This window comes from Lipophrys pholis (genome assembly GCF_963383615.2).
Source record: "Lipophrys pholis genome assembly, chromosome: 2".
NCBI lineage: Eukaryota > Metazoa > Chordata > Actinopteri > Blenniiformes > Blenniidae > Lipophrys > Lipophrys pholis.
Window position 1 is genome coordinate 4833253 of NC_137636.1, and position 25238 is coordinate 4858490.

Here is a 25238-nt window from a genome sequence, read left to right on the forward strand (position 1 = left end):
GCTAACACATAGCATCCAGCACGCATCTGTCCCGTCTCACTGGCGCTCTGGTCCCCCTCCACAGGGTCCGGTCTGTGCACAGCCCTGTCCCTTTGGACTGTTTGGTATCAACTGCTCCGAGGAGTGCACGTGTCGTAACGCCGGCCTGTGCGACCACGTCAGCGGTCAGTGCCAGTGCACCGCCGGCTACATCGGAGAGAGGTATCACACTTTTTTACTGCCGCAGAGGCAGACCTGGGCGGGAATCAGCAGGGGGTCAAATAGGCAATAAAGAGAAGCCTGCTGTCGAGGTAAAGATGCTCCGCAGCTTTATTACTGCAAACAGAGAATTAAAGATTCAGCACAAGATGCATTTTTAAGTTTGCTTTGTTGAATTAGTGATTATAAATAAAATGCAGTAAACTTTAATATACATGGAGAATAAAAACACAATATCATGAGGGTGTTGGAGGGTGGTGGGTGGAGGGTACACTGAGGTTACACTCCTGGAGGTGGGGCAATATGAAAACTGTATTTGTGTTCATATTGGATGTATTTCAGTTCAGGTTTTGATCGATTCCCGGTTGATTTCTATCCTGTTTGAGACTCATTGTTAGATCCTGATGTGCAGCAGTTTATGCCACTTTCTAATGGCGCGTTCAGACCAGCACGGTTTGATCCGGATCAGAGTTCGTTTCATGGAAAATCCGCTTTGTTTGGGTAAAGTGTTAAAGCTCCCCTGGACTTTGATACAGATCAAAGAAGTGATCTCTTGTCCACTTTGAAAACGTGGGCCTTGGTTCACTTGCAAGTGAACTTTTTTCTGATCGGCGGACAGTGTGAACGTGTCACCACACCAAATCAAGGTGAGAAATTTTTTCCGGCGTCCCCCCTCCAATCGAACCGAGTCCTGGATGATGCTGCTGTGAAAGCACCATTTGACTGCAGATGGAACCCTGAAGACTAAAGACTGAAATCTGCAGACTTCAGACTGAAGTTTCCCTTCAGTGTGGGCCGTCTGGATCCTGAGCCCGAGTGTCCGAGCTTCATTCTCCACACGTCCTCGAGCCTGGAGAGTGAAGAAGTAGACAAATCACTCAATTAAAGCTGCTCTGAGAGGAGTTCTGCTCAGTGTCACCTTTAAATCACAGACACCTCCTCCACACTCTTATCTGCTCTCACTCCATCACACTATTACTCCTGCAGCCTCACACACCAGGAGAATGGATGGAGGCTATTTGGCTCTGTGGAGGAGGAGGAGGGGGTTGGGGGTGGGATGGTGGTGGTGGTGTGGTGTGGGGGGGGGTACTTTTTGGTGAAAATAATAGTGAAATGTGGACAAAAAAACATCTGGTCGGAATAACTGCTTTGCTGCAAGTTTTCGCTTTGGATATCATGAGAGAAGCTTGGCTTTGATGCTAATGCTACGATGCTAGTAAGGTAGCGAGCTTAGCTTCAGCACTGCTGATAGCTGATAGCTTTCAAAAGAAGTTACAGTTCAATGAAAAATGAACTGCTCCTCCATGATCCAGCACTCTGACAGGCCAGCTTTGGCCCGTGAGCCAGATGTTTAACAACGCTGATCGTTTTCATCCCGGATCGCTGAGCTTTTTCTTTTTTTTCCATTAAGAAGAGCTGAGAGGAAATCAGAAGTCATCAGAAACAAACTGTGTGGTCAATGTTTGGATTTCTCTGAGGAAATAGAAAGTGTTTGTGTTTTCACTCCTGATGGGTGAGTAGATAGAGGAGAAAGAGGACCTGCATCCACAACGAGGTTCCGTTAAACCGCGAGGCCGTGAGGAGAAGAAACTGAAATCCTCTGCAGGAAAATCAAAATGTCAACTTTTACTAAATATTTGTGATGCTTTAAATGTCAGCCAGGAGAAAGTGTGAATCAGATCTCACACACACACACACACACACACACACACACACACACACACACACACACACACACACACACACACACACACACACACACACACACACACAGGCCTAGGTTTCTGGCTGCTTCTGGCCTTATTTCAGCAGGTTGAGGTCGAGTCTTCAGTTGGAATGTGACGGCCATAAACACTTGCTGCTAACAAAAAGTACCCCTCCGTGGTCGTTTTGGACAAATTAAAAGTAGTTTTCAGGCTTGTTTCTGGAAGTAGTTTGAGTTTTTACAAGCCTTACGACTGTTTTCACAGCAGTCATACTTCTGTTTTCGATTCATCATGCAGGTTGTAACGTCATGCACCTGTGCTTTGTAAACTTACTCTTCCAGTTGTTGTGAAGTACACTGAGTATTATTAATGGTTCCGTTTTGCAGCTTTTCTGACTCCAGTAACAGTTTATCGCAGCCCCCCCAACAACGCTTTGACGTTTTCACCAGATTACTTCTATTATATTGGTACAATAGATCCCAACCAAAGTTTCCATGACCTGAGATCAGTTTACACTAAATCCCAGAAGTTTTGAGACTCCAACAAGGACAAAATAAATTTTTCATTTGGGCTAAAAGTCTGGAAAACGTGCTGATGGTGTCCTGAGTTGATTTGAAATTTACAAGAGTGACACAAAACAGGATTTTTTTCTCTTGTTTGATTAAAGTCGTAACGTTTTTAAGTATTTTAGTTCCTTTTCTTCAGGTAAGTTGGTTTATGAAACATATCTTTGACAGGCTTTGATGGGGTTTCAACGGGGGTTCTTTTGTCTTCATTAGAATTGTCAAATGACGTTTTTGATGAAGGCGGAAACATATCAAAGGTGTATAGTAAAAACCTTATTGCCCGAAGAGAAGAAAACAAAATACATGTGAACTTTTTTTCCTCTGAATCTAGCAGATGAATAAAAAGCCTCAGAGTACCGTTGGAGATAACTGCCCCGGTCTTTGTTCTTGGACAGATGCCAGGACGAATGTCCAGTGGGGACGTACGGGCCGCAGTGCGCCCACAAGTGTGACTGCCAGAACGGAGCCAAGTGTTACCACATCAACGGAGCCTGTCTGTGCAACGAGGGGTTCAAGGGCCCCAGCTGCCAGGATCGCTTCTGCCCCAGCGGCCTCTATGGACTCATCTGCGACAAATACTGCCCCTGCAGGGCCGAGAACACCCTCAGGTAACCAGAGAACCACCACAAACAGGAAACGGTAAATTTTGTAGGGTTCTGGTGGTCCCCTTACACGACAACACTGCTGAAAATGATGTGTCTAGCACGCCAGGCTACGGGTTGGTGCTGTTGCATGGTTGCATTTTCAGTGGCTCCAAACATTGTTGTCATTTAAACAGACAAAATCGAACAAAAGTTTGACGTTTTCACTTAAACGGGTCATATCATGCAAAATCCACTTTCTAATGGTTTTCCAACAGTAATAATCGTCCCCATACCTGGAATGACGCCCCAGAAGTGAAGAAAGTCTGTCCTCTCTCTCCCTGGCTTGTTTCAGTTTTTAAAAAGTGTGTTGCTCCAACCAGCCAATCAGAAATCAAACCCGATATAGTGTCATCAGGGGGTATGGCCAGTCCCAATCAAGGTAGGCCCTCCCTTTGACTCCTACCACAAATAGGCAGCGCTGCTCTGGCACATGGCACATGGCACCACAAGAGGAAGTACTTCCTCCTCTTCCCAAGATGGACGTGTGGGCGGAGCCAGTCCAGCTCACACTGACACAGCAGATTCTAAATGCAGCTCCTATGATCCAATATTCAAATGAAGGAAAATCAAGGAAAAGCTGGATTTGGGGCAATGAACTTTGAAAACAACACATTTGGACCAACAAGACCCATGTGATAGTTTTGAAAAGCTGTTTAATATGACCTCTTTAAAACGTTGTCGTTTCTCAAACTAGTAGAATTTCTCTACCAACAACTTTGTACATTTCTTCAACTTTTGCTCGTGTAGACTTTGAAAATGGTTCCTTTGTCTGGAGAAAACAGTTGTTGTTCAGAGAATTATTTTATTAAAATGTCCTTCTCTGAGTGGATCTGCTTTGGCCCAGCTGTGAAGTGACGGTCTTTCCCGCCTCTCCTCAGCTGCCACCCTCTGTCGGGGGAGTGTACCTGTGCCGCCGGGTGGGCGGGGCTCTACTGCAACGAGACGTGTCCGGCCGGGTTCTACGGCGAGGGCTGCAGGGAACCGTGCGCCTGCGCCAACGGAGCCGACTGCGACGGCATCACCGGAGCGTGCACATGTGCACCAGGATACATCGTGAGTATCCTATTAACGTAGAAACACACCAAGACATCCACTTTGGATATTTATCTTCATGTCTCATTCAAAACATCGACAGATCACTTTCAGAGTGGAATTCACAGATTTAGAACCCTGTGAATATAAACCATCTTCATCCACTAACATCCAGATTATAAAACATCTTAATTCCTCTAGAATCTAGATTACAGGGCATCTTCCTCCACTAACTGGTAGAACTTCAGCCGCCCACACAATGCTAACAGATCTGCTAATGCTAACACTACAGTATTCCAGATGTGTGACTATTATGAACACGGAACATTACTTGTTACGTTATATCGGAAGTAACTAAAGTATTTTTACTCATTCCACCATTCCAAACTACCTTCATGAAGAAACATTTCTGACCTTTTTCAACAGAGTACGTTAAAGGGAACTTTACTGAGTACTGAGGTACTTTTAAACTTATTAATGTGGTAAAGTTACTCCACTACCATGGATTTCCAGGTGATTTGTCTCTGATGAGGAACAGATCAGTGTTAGATTCCTGATGATTTCTCTCTGAGTGGTGTGACGGAGGCTCAGCCCTCCTTTATTTCCCAGAGTATTTTAGAAAAACATGAAGTCTTTGATCAGAACCAACTGCGATCAACCAAAACCGGCCTAATGAACGTGGGCCGCAACTGTCGGGACTTTTAAGTGTGAAGCGAGTTGCATCAGCCGGAGGTCCGTGCAGAGCGGGAAGACTCCGGGAACGGGCTCTGATTGCATGAAATCAAAGGGATTTCCTGAATGAATGAGTGAAATGCTGGATGCGGTTTACGAGGAGGTCCGGGCGTCTCTGGGAGGAACGTGAAGGAGAGGCTGGATGACGCTTCAGCTGCAGCTGCAGGAAAACCTGCACCGTCATCCATCAGCTGCTGATGACGCTGCAGCTGCCATCAGGGGGAGGCAGGTGGAAACATGTGGGTCAGCCTGAGGGAGGAGGGCCCGGCCGGGGGGACAGCTCCTCACCAGCACCTCCAGGTTACTGTTACTCCTCCAGGAAGTCAGATCTCAGAGTGGAGCCAGGATCAAATCACAGGGAATTTATGCTGCGCTGCTACAGCAATGACAAGAACGCAGCTTTAAAGAGGATCTGTATGAGCTATTGTCACCAGTGTGGACGGTCGGATCGATCTGCGTCAACATGTGTGGAATGTGCAGGAGGCCTGAGATCAGAGGTGGAGACTTTCTGCAGGACCAGACTCAGAGGTGGAGACGTTGCCCTGTTTTCTTGCTCTATCCTGCTTTTTCTGAATTCTCAGAATTTTTTTAATTATAATTTCTCTTCCTCCTGCAGACGACGAAAGCTAAAAGTTTTTTGTAATTTCTTGTTGACCTTTCCTATGCAGAATTTTATTCCCAATCATGTTCCTAACCCATTGACCTTTGACCTTGTTAGTGGTCACATGATCAGGAGTGTTCACAGACAGGGGTCGGTGTAACATCCTTATTTCAGACGATCTGTTTTTACGTGGTCTGACTCTGCTGGTTTTTAGTTCAAATCTAAGAAGAAAACCAGGAGGTTTATTAAATTTTTTGACTTTTTTTTTTTTTTTCTAAACAAATATAAACAACAGGCTCATAAAACTGCTGGAATCCTCCGGAGGAACATCAGGAAGCATCGAGGCGGCCGGATTTATTATTCCTGGGGTCTGCCTGATTTTCCGCGTCGGGCTTTCTCACGTTATTTATTAGCAAAGTTTTCCTTTTTTCTAAAAACTCTTTAATCATTTAACTTTTTTGATAATGCCCCTGTCTCCTCCCGTCTCTGCACCTCTGGCTGCTTTGTGAATATTAGATTAATGGTGGTGTGAAGCAGCAGGTTGGAAGCAGGTGGCTTCAATTAGAGCAGTTTACATCATGGAGGTACTGATCGATGGATGTGTCGGCGCCGCGAAAGCTCGAAAACCAGCGCAGGCCAACGGCCAGGAGGACGTTCCACTTCCTGTCCGTCCTGCAGACGCTCTGAGTGGACGCTGAAGACGTCCGTCCTTTATGGTGCAAGTCCAACCTGCTTCTCTTTATCGAAGGAGCCCAACATGTCTTTCAGCTAGGCTCAATTTAGTCTGATTTATAAGGCCGGTGAATTGATTTTCAAGATGATTCAATTACGCCTCGTCTGTGTGTGTCAGGGTTGATGTTACCGTCTCATTGAGACTTTTTGAGATAAAGTCGGAGTATAACCCGAGTATAACCCCAGTATAACCTGCGTATAACCCCAGTATAACCTCAGTATAACCAGAGTCTAAAACCAGTATAACTGCATATAACCCCAGTATAACCAGACTATAAACCCAGTATAAACCCAGTATAACCAGAGTATAACCCCAGTGTGTCCCTGTGTGTCTGCAGGGTGACGACTGCTCCATCAGCTGTCCTGCCGGCCTGTTCGGGGTGAACTGCACCTCCTCCTGCTCCTGTCAGAACCTCCTCTCCTGCTCGCATGTCGACGGCTCCTGTACCTGCAGAGAAGGTGAACTCGCTCAGAAACTTCACCACCAGGTTCTGGTTTCCATCACTTCCTGCTCCGCTGCTGCTACTCTTCACATGTCGGTTTAAAGTAATGTCAAACTGCTCTAAAGACTTAAACTCTCCAAGTGGCCAACAGTCAAAACTCTATATATTTATATACGTATATAAACATAAGGCTCCAATCGGACCCCACAAACCACCTTGTAGGTTTCATATCAAAGAATGCCATAGTTTTGTCTTTAAAACATGGTGATGGTACCAGAGGTTGGTCTTCTTTTGGTCTTTCAGGGAAAGTCACAGCACAGTTATTTCACCACATATAAAGTCTAAAATCAGCCTTGGATTCAGTCCTGAATTCATTAAGAATCAGTCTGAACATTAATTTTAAACTTAACTTACTATGAAATCAGAATAGTCAACACAAACCTTGTAAAAAAACTAAAGATGAAATCAAACAAAAATTAGAGTGAAACCAAACTAAAATCAGGATGAAATCAAATTAATTTCTTGATGAGATAAAAGTAAAATCAGATGAAATCAGTCTTAACTCCGCCCACAAACAACCTTAAATCAGCCTGATTGATTGGTTTAAGTTTTTTTTTTTTAAAGCTGTTCTCAGAGCTGCTGTTGTTCAAGGTGCTCCTGAATGTGTGATGATCTTAAAGAGGGATTCATCTGTCGGGAATCTGATGATTTAATCTCCCATGTCAGAGGCAGGCGACACAGGAGAAGAATTCGTGGAGAGCAGTTTACAGTTTCAGCGATGTTTCACCTCCGCGTTGTCTTTTTCACTAACTTAACTTCCAATGTCAGCACGTTTAAATATTAACACAGCGCCGGACTCGCAGGTGATTATAGCCGCGGACTTTCCTGTGAAGCTGCTGAATGAAGCGGAATCCAACACGTTGCTTCATCCATTCACTTCGATTCACTGCGATTTCTCTGTGTTTCCACTCTGATGAAGAGGCGTCCGACACGTCTGCAGATCAGACGTTCTCCATCAGTCTGATCCTGACGGCTCTCAGCAGCTCCGTAGATTTATAATTAGTCCTCGGCCTCCGTTAAGGTCGCCATAAACACGTTACAGACGGCAATTAAAAGGAGAAACCTCCTGGATATTTATTCTGCAGCCTGAGTTATGAGCGGTTGATTGACATTTATTGCCCCCATAACTCTGAAATGTTGGTTCATTTCAGACATGCATCGAGTCGCTAATGACGTGCTGCAGCACGACTTTGATTCATCGACACAACGCAAAACTTTTGTGGTGTTTTGGGGAGTGGTGGGCACGACACCGGTGCTCGGAGCCACTGAAAGCGCAATTTTCAAAAACTTTCCAACCCTCTCCGTGTGAACAGGCGAAAATGGCACTTTAGGATCATTCGCTGCCACTGCACATCACGACCGTGGTAAAGAGTTGTTCTGCACATGCTCAGTAGATGGACAATAACAATAATGATTTCCTCCAAAGTGCCGTGACTCCATATTCTTCTGGGACTTGGTACTTTTATTTTGACAGTCACCGTAATAACAATCCAACTTGGTCGTCTGTCCACTAGAATGTCCATGTTCAAATCATTGTTCATGTTTATAGCTTATTGATCTCTCTATCATCAAAAGTAAATCAGCTAACAATCACCTGAAATCAGCTAATCGGGCGAAATGGGATGAAATTCAGGTCAAATCTGACGAAAATCATCCAAACATCAGTTCATTCAAAATGAAAATAGAACAATTTTACAGTCGGTTCCAAAGCACAGTTAAACTTTCAACCTACGTCTGAATGAAGTTGTAAACTGAATGCAGCCTAAGATTGGCTGGAATGTTTCCTAAGTCGCCAATGAATTTGAAAAATCTCAACTCCTCCATCATGTTTGATTCCTGATGCGACAGAAACACGTGAAAAAAATTCAAAAACGCTGCTAAAAATGACAAAGTTACTGATTTAAAACCTTCTGCTCCAATTTACTGTCACTTTAACGTCGAATGAGGTTGTTTTTTTTAATAATCTGAAGAAATAAATGAGTGCTCCTGTCTGACTTCATATTCTCACATTTCTGATTTTAATTTGGCGTCATCTTAATGGAGGCGAGAACAGAAAGAGGAAAATAAGTTGCAATAAAAAGCAGAATCGTCCCTGAAGAGTGAAGCTGCGCATGAAACACAACATCATAAAACCAGTGGAGCGGCTCGGGAGGAATAAACCCCAAACATAAACCGCAGCGTGTGAACCTGTTCCTGTTACAGCTCCTGTGTGGCGGTTCTGCTCCGAGCTGCAGGTTCTGGTGCTGCTGGCGGCTGAAACGATGGTGTGTGTGTGTGTGTGTGTGTGTGTGTGTGTGTGTGTGTGTGTGTGTGTGTGTGTGTGTGTGTGTGTGTGTGTGTGTTATTGCAGGTTGGCAGGGCGTGGACTGCTCCATCCCCTGCTCCAGCGGCACCTGGGGACCGAGCTGCAACCAGACCTGCCAGTGCGCCAACGGGGCGGCCTGCGACCCCGTCAACGGCAGCTGCACCTGTTCGGCGGGCTGGAGGGACGAGCTGTGTGACGCCCCGTGTCCGGTCAGTGTCTCTGTCTCACAGCTCTGGAAGGTTCTGGAGTCAGTGGGTGATGAACCGATCCTCTGCTGTGAGGGCAAAACCACAATATTTCATAGAGTTGCTCTCAATTTTGTGCGTTGACGGTAAAATCCTTTGGTCTCCAGGATACGTTAGTCTTGGAGATGTACTTGATTTACTAGAGCTTTAAATAGATCAGATTTATATCAGATCTAATCTGAACGGAACTCAGACTTTACTAATCACACTTAAGACTATTTGAACCAGACACAGATTGTAGAACTAAGACCCTCATACTTTAAATCAGTGCTCCACAAACTTTCGTTTGTGCCCCCCTCTGGTCTACAAAAAAGAAAGTTTCTTGTTTTTGCGTTTTTCAGGAGGGCTCCTTTGGCCTGGACTGCGCCGAGCGCTGCGACTGCGTCAACTCCAACGGCTGCGATCCGGAGAACGGCTTCTGTCGCTGCCTGGCTGGATGGACCGGTGAGTTCACGCAGCTTCAGGGAGGATTCAGCATTCAGGCTGACGCATCAGGATGAAGAGTAAAAACACACAAACAGACACAACAGGTCCAAAGGTCACATATCAGGAGAGAAGTCCAAATGTGTTGGTTTTTTGTGTGTGTGCGTGCGTGCGTGCGTGCGTGCGTGCGTGCGTGCGTGCGTGCGTGCGTGCGTGCGTGCGTGTGTGGTGTTTTTTAGGTCTGCCTCGTCTCTTGAAACTAAAACCACACTATAGATAGACCCAGAGCCTTCAAAGTGGATCAGACTCTTTAAGATCCAGAGACGTCTGTCAATAAGAAGTCTTGTCTCATCTGAACCAATCACTGACAGGCAGTAACGTGTTACTGTAATCCGATTACATTTCTCGAGTAATGAGAGTTACTAAACGCCAAAGGTGAGGAGGGTACATAGTACAGCTCTATAGTGGCTTCTTAAAAATCTCTTTCAATGACTGAAAGGTATTTTCAATTAGTCTGAATAATTTCTGACGACGCAGCTTCATAGTTTGCCTCGGATGAATACAGACGTTCTGTCTGACGTCTGCGTTAGTCTAATTAAGACGAACTCTGTATGCAGTGTGTCCGCTCTGGAAGCAAACAGGAGAAAAACATTGACTGGGAGTGGAAAACACAAAGAGAGAGACGGAGCTGCGAGTGGAGGTGGACATTTGTTATAATGAAAACTCGACGGTTCCGCCAGAGTGATGGATGATGGACAGAACGCACGCTGCAGAAAGTGCTGCTGGTGCAGATTAGCCTCTGGCTGGCCTTTGGCTGGCTCGCCATCAGAAGCCACAGCAGCTCCCGAATTGAGGGCAACGGAGGGCAGGTGAGGAAAATACCTGAGTCGACTCCGTGTGAGAGGGGGAAGAAAGAAAGAGTGCGAGGCGACGCGGCGGGCTGAACCCCCGCTTACAAATCACTTCAGCGGACGACAGACTCAAAGCTATAATTCTGAAAGAGACGGAGATTCAGGCAGCCTTCAATAATTCATCCTCACAAACTGAGAGACAGAGAGAGAGAGAGAGAGAGAGAGAGAGAGAGAGAGAGAGAGAGAGACATCTGACATGAACACTCCGACCAGCCCTAAATCTAATCATCACGTTTTTCCACCTGCTAATTACTGAGCAGCAGAGTCGTGACGGTCGATACAGATGATGAAAATGGAAAAGGACGTCCTGATGCAGAAGCCACACAGTTTTGGTAGAAAACGCATGTTGGTGTGAAGGTGATGATGACCTGGTCAGGGTTTTTATAAATCCAGTCCCTGAATGACGATACGGTCTGAATTTGAAACGGAAACTATGGTATCCAAAACAAAAATCTTTTCTTTTTTTTTTTCATAAATAATGAAATATGTTTGTTTATTCGTTGTTAAATCAAGAGGTGCCACAGACTCACACCAGATCCTGTTCGGACAGATCTTCCATGATATGATTGAGGGTCTGTTTATGCAACTTGATTTTTCTCTATTATCTTCCTTCATATTTTCCCATTTTCTCTATTTAATATTCCAGTAATCTTGGATATTCCCTCATCCTCATATTCCCTCATTCGTTCACTCACTGTGTGTCTGAGGAAGTTCATAGTGAGCAGCAGCTGGACAGTTCAGAGATTCACTGAAAACACACACACACGCATACACACACACACACACACACACACACACACACACACACACACACACACACACACTGCTCTGTATTATTCCGTCTCCCCGTGTGGCTGATTGTGAGTGAGGATGGACGTACGGTCTCCTCACCGGCACAGGGCTCTGATTCTATCCGCAGACACACACACACACACACACACACACACACACACACACACACACACACACACACACACACACACACACACACACACACACACACACACACACACACACGTGCGCATGCATGCAACACTGATGAAAGACGGAGACATTTCACAAGTAAAAAGTCTCGGGGAGAATCACAGAAACATGCAACTTTTATCACAAAAGTTTCATCCTTGCTACCTTCATCTATCTATCTATCTATCTATCTATCTATCTATCTATCTATCTATCTATCTATCTATCTATCTATCTATCTATCTATCTATCTATCTATCTATCTACCTGTCTATCTGTCTGTCTGTCTGTCTGTCTGTCTGTCTGTCTGTCCGTCCGTCCGTCCGTCCGTCCGTCCGTCCGTGAAAGGGTTTACTGTGACAGTGTGTGTGTCTGTGTGCAGGTGTACACTGTGACAGCGTGTGTGAGGGGGGCCGCTGGGGGCCGAACTGCTCGTCCAGCTGCACCTGTGAGAACGGAGGCTCCTGCTCTCCGGAGGACGGCTCCTGCATGTGTACTCCCGGTTACCGCGGCACCAACTGCAGACGAGGTAAAGAAACAGCAGATACTTGGAACTGAAACTCCACTACACCAGTAACTGATTACTTTTTCAAAACGTCGCCGCGTGAACACGAGACTTTTCTGAAACGAAAACACAAAAACGATGCGTTTTCACTTTGAAGCGCTGTCATGTAAACAAGGCCTTTAACACTTGTTTGAGGTTGGTGACCGTTAATGTTCTGTCGATGTGAATGTGTGTGTTTGTCTGATTCTCAGTCGTTTCCTCAACTTCATTCGCAGTGATAAAGATCGAGTCTGCGATTAGCATTCACACATTGACATACTTATAGAAGGTTTTTCCTTTTGAAGAGATGACTGTGTGTCTGTCATGTTATTTTGTTGTCACTTTTTTAAGTTGTCATTAGTTCTCTCCCTTTGTTTTGTATTATGACTTGCAAGTGAGATAATGCTAATGCTGAAGCGACCAGAACACTGAGGCCTTGTCCACACAAGCCAAAACGATCTTTTTTCTCACCAGCACTTGCGTTTGTGTGGTTTCATCCCAAAAAATAACCAACAGCACTCACTAGTGGCCCAACGTGGTAACTACATCGTTTTCAAAAAGCTGCCATGTCTTTCCTCTGCAGCTTGTTCTCCAGGTTTCTTCGGCCATCGCTGCAGTCAGTCCTGTCCTCAGTGCATCCACAGCGACGGAGCGTGCCGCCACATCACCGGACACTGCGAATGTCTGCCCGGCTTCTTCGGCTCCCTGTGCAACCAAGGTCGGTTCCCTCAGTCTGTCTCTCACTATGTTAAACTGTTACGTCCTGAGGAAACAACAGAGAAACACTTGGGATTTGGGATCAGACGTTCACAGGTTTGGTTTCCACCCCGGACACGTCCCTGAGCAAGACCTTTGTCCCCCATCTGCTCAAGCCCACGACATCAAGAAATAGAATGGGTAAATGTGGAAGATGGAATTTCTGAAAAGAGGCTTAATAAAGTTAGATTGAACTTGAGCTGCAGGGTCGTCCCATAGTAAAGACACATACAATAAAACAAACTAATGTTAGGCTGACATCGAGCTACAGCACAGTCACATGACTTCAGAACCAATCAACATCCAGCTTTTTCATTGGTTTCCTCACTCTTCACTTTAGTTAAAATCTTTTGAGACACTGATCTATCCGAATGCTGGAAAGGAGGAAACCTGTCCAATCCATAACCAGTCAAAATACTAGAACAGAAAGCAGTTTATAATCTGTACAGAACCAGCCCATGAAAGCTTTCATCATCAATGTAAAAAAAACAAACTGTGGTGTAGAGTCAGTCCAAAAACCTACTCATAAACTAGTTTAAAAGAAACCAAAAACTAGTCCACAACCATCTTCAAATCAGCCATAAACCATTGAGTCCTGAAATTTGTCCAAAAGACACTCCGTAACCAGTCAAAAAAAACAATTCAATAAGCAATCCACAAAATCAAAAAAAACAACAATCTAAAGCCAGCCTATTACAAGCCCAAAAATCCCTACAGACTCTAGTCCAAATAACAGTCCTTGACCACGACCAAAGATCATTGTAAAAAGTTCAGAACAAGCATAATCTATCCATTTTCACTCCAAACTAATGTAGAAAGTAATCTGAAACCAGTCCGAAACTAGTCCTTAACAGATCAGAAATAGCCCAAAACCAGCTTCCAACCATTTTCCACCACTCCAACATTTTTCCAGAACTAATCAAAAGGCTTACAACCCCCTTCAAAAACAAAACAAAATCAAAAGTGAAAACCTAACGATTTGAAAGGGTGAAACCCTTATTAAAACAGGGGAAAGAGCCTCTGTTGTGTTCACACGGCAACGATTTAAAGTGAAAACGCAAAACTTTCATTGCGTTTTTGCCTGTCTGTTTACGTGGCCACGGCATTCGGAGTCACTGAAAATGCAACTTTATTAAAACGGCTCCCAAGTTGGAACTTTTTGAAAAACGCTTGCGCGCCATCATCGTGTAAACGGGCAAAAACGACACTTTCCGGAAACTCTCGGGCTTCGCCCTGCGTTAATGGCAGAATCTCTACTGCTGCTCATGTGCACCACTGCCATAGTAAATACATTTCTCTTTATGTGTGTGTTTACACCTTAACGGTGTTCGGAACAAATGAAAAGGCAACTTTTTAAAAATGCTCCAACTCAGACTTCATGGAAACGGAGGAAAACGCAACTTTTCTAAAAAGCTGCTACTGTACATGGCTGCCAAACCGTAGTAAAGAGTTGTTCTGCACAGTAGGACAATACAAACAATGTTTGCCTCCAGAGTGTCATGACTCCCTGAGACGTGAAGAAGCTGGAAAGCTCAGCAGATTTTCTGTCTCGCTTCCCTGTCAGAGTGTTTTTTTCGTCCTCGTCTCAGTGTTTCGTCTCAGTTCTCCCCGGCAGGATTGACCAGAGCTGCTGCAAATTACCGGTTGCGGTCAGCCTCTTCACTTGATTAAAAACTGTTTCTGTGTGGAACCCTGACATCCCTCATTAACCACAGGTCGGCGCCCCGGCTCGCCGTACAAAAGCTGAGCCTTTCACGACGCCGTTTCATTCCAAACGTATGGCGGGTGAAAAGTGTGAAGCCTTGATTTCAGATTCCTCCCACCTCTCCTGAACAAACCGCTCATCTGGTGAGCATCAGCAGGTTGAACAGGTATTGGTTCTGTGATGGAGTCCCGGTCTCACTGCCAGACAGCGGAGGAGGGAGATATATTCATCTGACATGGAGGCGGCCGTGGCGTTGCCCTGTCACATCGCCTCAGACCAGCACCCCCCCCCCCCCCCCCCCCCATGATTTCAGTGACTCTCGAACGTCCTCAAAACACAGCAGCTGATTGTTAACCGTCTGCTGAGAGGAAGAAAAGGCCCTTTCAGGACTTTAATCAAGAGAACTCACGATTTTTTAAATGAAAATTCAGATTTGGAGAGCAGGAATGTCCTGATGTGACCGTCCACACTATATATTTCTATGTATGTGGGTCAATGACCTGATGTGGCCTTTTTATATCTGGGCCCTTTTTTAAACTGTGTTTGTGTATTTTTAGAGTATTGCCAGCGCTATTTGTAGTTTTCTGCATCAGAGTCCCAATTATGGTCACGTATCTGTATTATTGACTCGTTAGCATGAGCCTTAGTTGGCCTGTCAGCACTCTGTGTGTCAGTCATTAAGTTAATCTGAAGTTACATCAGTGAGTGGGAGGAAGATACTCTATAATCTGGATGTTAGAGAGAGGAAGATGCTCTATAATCTGGATGTTAGAGAGAGGAAGATACTCTATAATCTGGATGTTAGAGAGAGGAAGATGCTCTATAATCTGGATGTTAGAGAGAGGAAGATGCTCTATAATCTGGATGTTAGAGGAGGAAGATGCACTATAATCTGGATGTTAGTGGAGGAAGATGCACTATAATCTGGACGTTAGTGGGAGGAAGATGCTCTATAATCTGGACGTTAGTGGAGGGAGATGCTCTATAATCTGGATGTTGGTGGAAGAAGATGCTCTATAATCTGGGTGTTAGTGGAAGAAGATGCTCTATAATCTGGATTCTCTTGATCCTGCTACTAGCATTAGCGTTAGCCAAATCTTTCTCTAAATGTCTTGGCCGCTGACACACTAACAATAGAATAATGGACTAATAATGAGACGTAGCAGCAACATCAAACCTGAAACAAACTATTGCAGCTTCTAGAGAGAGAAGCTAACTGCTGCGGATAATCTTAATCTCAGTTTCCGGCTGAACAGGATAACACTAATGTAGCGGGACACATCTCATGTTGCTGTCAGGACTGAGTTAGCTCAGGATTGTGAGGTGATCGTTAAACTGGACTTCAATAGTAACAGAGTTCCACTAAGGCAGCATGAACGTTGATGTAATGCTGAAGCTGACAGTGATTCCAGGAAGTGACAGCAGCGCCACAACGAGCCCACTGAGACACGTCTCGACGACAGTATTTGTAACTGATTACAAATGTTGAATACTCTTTGTGAACGTGTTCAGTCTCAGTCCCTCCGGCGGTGGTCTGGATGTGTCAGTCCGCCGCCCGGTCCAGAGACTTGAAGCTGACGCCTGCGCTCACAGGGGAAACACCCGACTGTCTCCGTCCTGCTAATTACTCCCTCGAACGCCGGCGAACCTCATCACATGTGCCACTCACGTTCTTTGAAGTGAACCCTGCAGACGCTGCTCACACTCTGCTAACTCTTACGTAAGACACTCCAATCTCCCATCTTTACGGCCCTCGCCCTCGCCGCCGCCCTGTGGGTTTTATCGCGGCGCAGGACCGGCGGGCTCAGCGGGGCGATGAGTCTTTACGAGCTCCGACAGGCCGAAGTGTTTAATGAGGATAGCGGAATGTGTGTAACAGGTGGGAAACAGGAGGAGGGCGCAAACGTGATGTATTTATCTCAGAACAAACATTAACAGCGAGAGGGAGACGCCTCATAAACGGGCATGAAGGAGACTATAAAAGAAACACTCATTACAAAAAAATAAATAAAAAAAGTTTTGCTGCAGGAGGGATCGTGGCGTTAAATGCCGGCTCGTAATTTTCATAACTTTGACACTTGTGAGGCGTTTAAAAGATGTAAAGCCGTGACTGTCCTCTCCGCACCGCCGGGGACTCGCAGCTACTGTAAATGAACTTTTATGAGCACATTTTCAGGAGTTTTACAATCTCACAAATTACAGCTGAACGTCAATGCGCAGATGAAATACGACGTGCAGTCAGAGCCGTGCGCCCGCTCAGGCTAATTGGTGATAATCTAAAAAAAAAAAAAAAAAAAAAGCCAAGAGCACATGAAATACACACTTTGATGGTGTATGTGTATATATACATGTATATATAAAATACAGGGGTACAGGTTGAGGTGAATAAGCTTTGCTTCTTCCTGCTCCTTTTCGGATATGTTCCGTTACTTTTTTGTTGTTGCTTTGTTTGCTTTGCTTTGCTCTGTTATGTTTGTTGTTTGTTTGTGTTTGTATATTTTTCTTTTGTTATGTACCCACATGTCTGAAATAAACAAACAAATAAATAAATAAATAAATAACCAAGCAACCAAGCAACCAACCAACCAACCAACCAACCAACCAACTAACCAAATAAATAAATAATGATACTTGACAGACTTTGCACTTCCTGTGTCTCATCTTTTTTCCTCAGCGTATTAGCTGGGTGAAATCACAGTCTAAAAACGTATCATCCGTCCTGAGGTCCTTCAACGCATCTTTTTTAAAAAAAAAAAAAGACCAAATCAATCCAAAACAAAAACCAAAGGTTGATTCATTTTGAGTCAAAAACCCAGAACCAGACCGAGTTCTAAAACAAGCCAACAAGGTCCAGACTAACTCCCAACATTAACCAAAACAAAGTCCAAAATGTTTCCTGCCAACAGTCACATTTTGATGAAAAGTTTCCAGCCGGCAGCAGGAGACGCGTCTTGTAGGAAACGTTGGAACGTCGTCATGTTTATTTAAACTTCATTCATAATTCCGTCTGATGAAGCGGTGGATTTGTGTTGTGTGCGTGTCCTCAGTGTGTCCCGGTGGGAAGTTTGGAAAAGCCTGCGCCGAGACGTGCGTGTGCACCAACAACGGGACCTGCAACCCCATCGATGGTTCCTGTCAGTGCTACCCGGGCTGGATCGGAGACGACTGCTCCAGACGTAAGAACCACCAGAGCCCAGTGAGCAGGGACGGAACGTTCACAATGAAACGTGTGTGTGTGTGTGTGTGTGTGTGTGTGTGTGTGTGTGTGTGTGTGTGTGTGTGTGTGTGTGTGTGTGTGTGTGTGTGTGTGTGTGTGTGTGTGTGTGTGTGTGTGTGTGTGTGTGTGTGTGTGTGTGTGTGTGTGTGTGTGTGTGTCACAGCCTGTCCACAGGGTTTGTGGGGTCCAGACTGCATCCACACTTGTAACTGTCACAATGGAGCCGAGTGCAGCGCCACAGATGGAGAGTGTAACTGCAGCCCCGGATGGACGGGACTCTACTGTACTCAGCGTAAGTCACACACGCACGTACACACACACACGCACGCACGCACACGCACGCACGCACACACACGCACGTACACACACACACACACACACAGAGAGGTATCTGTTGTCATTGATCAGTCCTACTACTCCCTCTACTGGTCGCTTTTCAAAGCCACAAAGAGAACCTGAGAACAAACTAGCACAGAATTTAATCTATAAAGAAACAAGTCTGTGAATTATTTGTGGTAGTTTCTTACGCCAGTCATCCATTGTAGGTGTATCATTGATGTACAGTATTTTCTGGATTACAGTATTTGAATTAGTCTGCATAATAATGTTTAATAATGTTTGTAAAGTGAGATTATGTTTCGTGTTATGTTAATTTGGGGATGAGAGTGACCTGTCACATGATTCTGTCTTCATTAAGTGGGCCCCAAAATATGGATTACTGGTCATCTATTAAATGTTAAAAAAGCAGTGAAGTAACTGCAAATTAAAAAGTAAGTAGTTGCTTGTTAAAGTTGATTATAATGTCCTGTGTTAATAATGATCATGTAGATGTGTGTGTGTGTGTGTGTGTGTGTGTGTGTGTGTGTGTGTGTGTGTGTGTGTGTGTGTGTGTGTGTGTGTGTGTGTGTGTGTGTGTGTTTCCGGGTGCAGGATGTCCCTCCGGCTTCTTCGGCTCGCAGTGTGCTGAAGTGTGTCGCTGTCAGAACGGAGCCGACTGCGACCACATCAATGGACTCTGTTCCTGCAGGACGGGCTTCATCGGACAGAGCTGTGAGCTCAGTGAGTGCACACACACACACACACACACACACACACACACACACACACACACACACACACACACACACACACACACACACACACACACACACACACACACATACAGAAAAGCACACACACATATATACAGAAACACACACACACACCCCTGTAACAACTGCGTCCTCCTCACCGTTCTCCCAGAATGCCCTGCGGGGACGTTTGGTTATGGCTGCCAGCAGCTGTGTGAGTGTCTCAATAACGCCACCTGTGACTACGTGACGGGAACATGTTACTGCAGCATCGGATTCAAAGGGATCCGCTGTGACCAGGGTGAGCACCTCTCATCATCATCATCATCATCATCATCATCATCATCATCATCATCTATCATTAACATAAATGGTATCCTCATATATCATCCTCATCCTCTTTATCATCATTGTTATCATCTATCATCACCAATGGTATCATCATCTATCATTATCATCATCATTATCATTATCATCATCTATCAATATCATCATCCTTCTCATCATCCTTCTCATTATCATCATCCTCCTCATTATTATCTATCAATATCATCCTCGTTGTCATGATTGTTATCTATCATCATCGTCGTCAATATCATCATAATCCTCATTCACATTATGGTTATCATCATCTATAAGTTATCATCATCATCTTTATCATCATCATCCTCATCCTCAAATAAATTAACAGAAGTATTAATGGCTAAATAGCTAAATAAAATCATAAATATTATATTATATAAATGACACGATGAAGAAATGAATGATGATGTATTCAGGCCAGTGGATCAGAATGTGAAGTGTGAACTTCCTGTTTTCCTCAGCGGCCCTGATGATGGAGGAGTTGAATCCGTACACTAAGATCAGCCCGGCGCTGGCGTCTGAGCGCCAGTCGGCCGGCGCCGTGCTGGGAATCGTCTTCCTGCTGCTGCTCATCGCCGCCATGCTGGGCCTGGTGCTGTGGTTCCGGTACCGGCAGAGGGAGAAGGGCCACCACGTCCCCAACGTCAGCTACACCCCGGCTCTGCACATCAACTCCACCGACTACTCCCTGTCAGGTAACAAACTGCCGCTGCTGCAAAACCTGCTTCCTCCACAGGCTCCACACTCTTCATCACAGAGAAACCACTGGCAGGAGCCACCAGGCAGAACCTGGGGGGGTCTGCAGAACCTGGTGCAGGGGGGGCTTCCCATGTCTGAGGGGGGCTGAATGAAAGAGGAAGATTTCAGAGAAATGTGACAGTTTATTCTGCTTCTACAGAGTCAGAAACGTCCAAGAAAAACCCTCGGGACGTCTGTGCAGTGACAGTAATCCAGTAATCTGAGAGGCTTCGGGATTAACACGCAAAATAAATCATCACATGAAGTTTGGATTCAGTCCAACACAGAAAAATAAAATCACAGAGTTCAGTGAGACAAAAAAGAGTGAACATAGAGAATATTCGAATGAATATAAAACAAAATTACAAAAAACATTTGATTGAAATCTCAGATTGGTTGAAACGATAAGAAACGAGGTTAAAAATGTTTTTATTGAAATCACCAAAAAATGTAAATAAATAGGAAGGAATTCAATAAATACAAAATAAATGAAACAAAAATAATAACTACATAAGAAGGTTAAGGTAATAAATGGATGGATATTGCTAATCACAGCTAAAAGTAACTGGTAACGCAAGGTAATCTCTGGTTACTGCGAACAGTGGGCTCAGTGAGCGGGAGCTGAAAATGCTGAGTAATTGGAAATCAAATTGTCTGATTAATGATGAATAACCTGAAAGTATTAATGACGCCTCTGAGATCTCCTGAGTTGAGTTTTTTTGTTTTTTTTAATAACTGTCGGATTTTGAAAACTTCCTCACTCACATTTTCATGACCGGGTTCACCTGAGGAGGGATTTACCAGCAGGTCGTCGAGGTTACCGTTACCGTGGTGACCGCTGCCGGTTGTCGGGGCTTCACGGTGTGCAAAGTGTGTGAGTGTGTGTTGATGTGCTGACAGCAGGGCTGCAGTGCACCGGCCTGCTCTCCTCGCCCGACTCCTCCCCCAGCAGCGGCTGCTTCTCCAACCCCAGCTACCGCACCCTGGGCGCCTGCGGCTACGCCGCGCACTACGCCACGCCCGACAAGAGCCGGGGCGCCAAGGTGGGTCACAAGCTCGCACAGCAATCAGGGTGTCTTTGACACCAGGGGGCGCCAGTACTTAGCCTCTCAAGACTAATATATAGTACTGCGTCTACAGTACATTGCATGACTCAGTCCTTTCACCCAGGAAGTTCTGCGTCCAGGTCGTATGAAGTGAAGTAGTTCACCTCCGTGACACTAGGGGGCGTAGAGGGATCAGTCGAAACTGCATGAAACTCATTGCTAGTCTTTATTTTCATTTCATTTTCAAAACGTCGGCGTCTAAACATAAAATTAAACTGAAATGAAAAGTAAAAACGATGCGTTTTCACTGGGAACGTTGTCGTGTAAACGAGGCCTGAACCCATTGCTAGCTTCAGTGGCTAACTCCCGTTCTTCAGCATTGCAGAAGCAAAACTTCGGAACGTCTCCTCGATTTAAACTGGTACAACGGCTGTGTCATGCAAAGATAAAAACACTGCCGTTTAACAACGTCACCGCTCTTAAAGTTCTAGACGTCGTATCTCTAGAAAAGCTGAGAACAGGGTCACGCGGGAGCCACGTTCCTCGGTTCTGCTTCGCGGATTTCTGACGTGACGTTGGTCTGTTTGTGATTCCCAGATGAAGACGAAGAAGCGACACAGGAACAGCGCCCCCGAATGGGGGGCGTACTGCAACCTCAACGAGCTCGGTCAGTTTGTACTCGGTTTAAAACCTCAACAACACAGGAGGAGCGCCGGTGTTCTGTAGAAAACCGATCGTTCCTGGCAGCGTCCTTGAAACTCACAAACAGTTTATAAACTGTGAAAAGTGGAATAATGAGCCCTGACTGTTGAAAGCATCACACCCATCATCAAATGGAAATACTCAAATAGTCTTATCGAGATAAACGCAGCATCAGCATTTCATTTCATCTCAAAGGAAAACACAAATTATCCAATTTTTGAAAGAATTCCAAATGTTGTACTTCGTGTTCAGGTATATACATTATAAACATGTCAGTCACTCTTAAAGGTATACACACACAAATTTTGCTGCTTGTCTTAAAGGTGTATTTGTACAAATGTGTACTTTTTTTTTTTTCCTCAAAAACATTTTCAATTTAATCTGAATATAGTAGTTGTGTAAATATCCTAAAACAGCCGCAAAAGTGTATATATACGTAAACAATCCTCCACTCTAATACATACCGTGGGATACACACAATATGTTGGGGTGTATAAACAAAGTTACTATACAGTGGATCCCCTATTAAAGACATAACCTAGCGTGTGTTGCACTTTGTGTTTCTAGTCCTATAATAGTGGATTTTTATTGATTTGTATAGAATCAAATAATTCACAAGAGACATATATGCAAATATTGTGGGTAATCTGAAAGGTTTAAACCCCCAAATGGGTTTATATATCTTGTTTATACATGTTTTAAAATGAGATATATTCCAACAGTACACTCAAAGTGTATTTACATTCCCAACATTTTATTTACTCCAACACACACAAAAATGGAAAAATACACAACGTACATAAATACACTCAGTATTACACTAAGTAATGTGATTACATTCAGCTCTGTGTTCAGGTGTGTACTGACTGTGTGTGTGTTCAGGTGTGTACTGCATCGACCGGCGGTTCAGTTACCACGTGGAGCCGTACTACAGAGGTACAGACCTCCCCAGCCAATCCCCTCCTGTCTGACTGCTCCCTCAGCCAATCACAGCCTGAGCCTGGTTCAGCCTGTCCTGTCCTGCATGTGTGCCTGTACAGGACGGTCCCGGCACGCAGAGTGAGGTGTCTGTGTCTCCACCTCCCTTTAACTCTCCTTTGTAACAGCGCTTCTCCTTTATCTCCGCCTGTTTTCTCCTCCACAGATTCTCCAGAGGGCTTTGCTCCAAACATGTTGAATATATTAACTCGCCAACCAGTTAACCTGTTGACCTGTTAAGTCTTTAACTTGACCAGTTAACCCGCAGTGTGGCTTCGCCCCGGTCCCCTCTGTGTTGGGACGTCGTTCAGACCGTCTGTTTCCTGTCTGTGTGATCTCCAGACTACATGAAGGGCTCGTTGTCCAGCACCTGCTCCCTGAACAGTGAGAATCCCTACGCCACCATCAACGACCCGCCCGGCCTCTGCAAACACTCCGAGAGCAGCTACGTGGAGATGAAGTCTCCGGCTCGCCACGAGCACGCCGCCGCCGCGCGCTGCTGCTCCGCCGCCATCGTCACCACCACCAGCAGCACGGCGGCGCCCGCCAAGAACGTCTACGACATGGGTAAGCTACCCACAATGCACTGCAAGACGGCGCCAGTGTATATCAGATAGAGAGATTATCAACAGAGGAACTGTTTACACGTCAGCAGTGTTCGGAGTTAATGAAAATGCAACTTTTAAAAAAAATGCATAATCAACCGCACCCACTAGTGGCCTGGCGTGTTAACTACATCGGTTTCAGTGTTTCTGCACTTTTCAAATGTTGCCATGTAAATACAAAACCTTTCTGAAATGAAAACGCCCTAAGTAACAATCGGCTGATTCGGAGGAAAGGTGACTTGCTGCTGCCACTCAGTGGTGAACAGTGGTATTACAGAAATCCTACATACTGAACCTTTAGTGGTACAAATAATTGTTTTGTTCTGCTTTGGTGCAGTAGGTGGCAGTAGAGAGTCAGGAGGAGTTTAAGATGATGTTTGAAGGTTTTAAAGGTGAGTAAACAAAGTGTCCCCCTCTTTACTTCCTGGTCTCCGCCCCTCAGAGCCCACCATCAGTGTCATGCAAGGTGGCGCGGTGTTCCCATCCTACCCCCAGAACCCGTACGATCTGCCCAGGAACAGCCACATCCCCGGACACTACGACCTGCTGCCGGTGCGTCCGAGCCCGTCGCACAGCCACAGCCTGACCCTGCACAGCCACAGCCCGCCGCTGCCCGCCAGCCCCACCAGCTCGCTGCTGTGAAGCCGGCGGCTCCGGTTCCTGGAGTTTGAGGATTCCGAGGAATCCCAGGGGTCCAGGAAGTTTGAGGGGTTCTTGGATTTTGAGTCCTATTCAGACGAGTCCCGGGAGTTCTTGGAGTTCTACGAATCCGAGGAGTTCAAGGGGTCTGAGGAGTTGGACATCACATCAGGAGGAGGATGGGACTTGATTTATTTATTTATTTATTTCTCTGTGTGTGTGTGTGTGTGTGTGTGTGTGTGTGTGTGTGTGTGTGTGTGTGTGTGTGTGTGTGTGTGTGCCCACTGTAATAACTCCAGTCCATGTATACATGTTGGACGGCCATCAAAAGGGACTCAGAGGACAGAGGCTCGTCCTCTCCAGTGTTTCTCTCCAGGAAGAGAAAACAACCTCAGACACTGTCTGCCCCCCCCCCGGGGCAGAAGTCTGGTTTATCAGCGGGTGGGGGGCGGGGCTTTAATAGTGGACTCATCAGAGTTGTAATCTCTGGTTCCTGTACAGTTCTCAAGTTTTTACACATCGTTTCTTAGTTCCTGTTTACATTTTGGAGGACCCTGTGGGGATCCGGACTCAGTGGTTCCCAACCTGAAGACCTCGGAACTTCAACCAGACATAAAAACTCCACCGGGAAGACACCGGGAAGACACCGGGGGGACACGTTCACTCACACAAAGGGTTCAAAATTGTTTAGAAGAAGAATTACAAAAATTCAAGTGAATAAATCTTCATATTCAAGTTTTTATTTTAAAAAATCTTGGGTCAGTGGGTAAATTCTAGAGACGCACCCATACCAATACCGATGCCAGTATCGGGTTCGATACTGCAAAGGAGCAGTTGTACTGAAAAAATTTTTATTTTCTGATTAGAAATCGATTCTTTGAAAACAAGCTTAAAAAAAGAAGAAAAAAAAAAGTCCCCCCAAAAAATTGAATATGCTGGAAATCAATATAAGGGGGGGAAAGTTTGAAAAAAAAACAAAAAAAAAATTCAAAAACGATTTAAAATTGACAATTTGGAAGGATTGAATTTTAATATAAGAATAAAATATGAACATTTAAGACGGAAGCTTGAGGAAAAGTAAGAACGGGACCTTTGGGTTGAGATTCAATCCTGCAGCTGCACAAACTGATGTTTTCTTTTGTCTTTTTGTATGAAAAGACGTCTAGTTTCGTTTACTTTAGGGCCCATTTACACGACAACGTTGCTCGGAGCCACTGATGACTTTTTGAAAATGCTCCGTCTTCATGGAAACGGGGGAAAAAACACAACTTTTGTGTGGACGGCAGACATGCTGCTATTGGTCATGAGCACCAT

General features: G+C 45.1%; 1 protein-coding gene across 1 annotated transcript in view; it reads left to right on the forward strand.

The window, feature by feature from the left end:
- The window catches only part of LOC308106346 (uncharacterized protein), a gene marked incomplete at its 5' end in the record, with an annotated part of 68895 nt that extends 44080 nt beyond the window's left edge, over positions 1-24815 (forward strand). The window contains 18 exons of the mRNA XM_080458044.1: positions 65-201; positions 2866-3078; positions 3993-4167; positions 6550-6670; positions 8917-8978; positions 9073-9228; positions 9606-9708; positions 11944-12090; positions 12689-12823; positions 17614-17762; positions 18743-18842; positions 19026-19154; positions 19678-19911; positions 20855-20997; positions 21598-21667; positions 22585-22638; positions 23023-23247; positions 23728-24815. Of these exons, the coding sequence (XP_080314170.1) occupies positions 65-201; positions 2866-3078; positions 3993-4167; positions 6550-6670; positions 8917-8978; positions 9073-9228; positions 9606-9708; positions 11944-12090; positions 12689-12823; positions 17614-17762; positions 18743-18842; positions 19026-19154; positions 19678-19911; positions 20855-20997; positions 21598-21667; positions 22585-22638; positions 23023-23247; positions 23728-23927 (2553 nt within the window). The 3' untranslated portion in view covers positions 23928-24815. The remainder of the gene's footprint in view (positions 1-64; positions 202-2865; positions 3079-3992; positions 4168-6549; positions 6671-8916; positions 8979-9072; positions 9229-9605; positions 9709-11943; positions 12091-12688; positions 12824-17613; positions 17763-18742; positions 18843-19025; positions 19155-19677; positions 19912-20854; positions 20998-21597; positions 21668-22584; positions 22639-23022; positions 23248-23727) is intronic.
- Between the last annotated feature and the right edge of the window lie 423 nt (positions 24816-25238).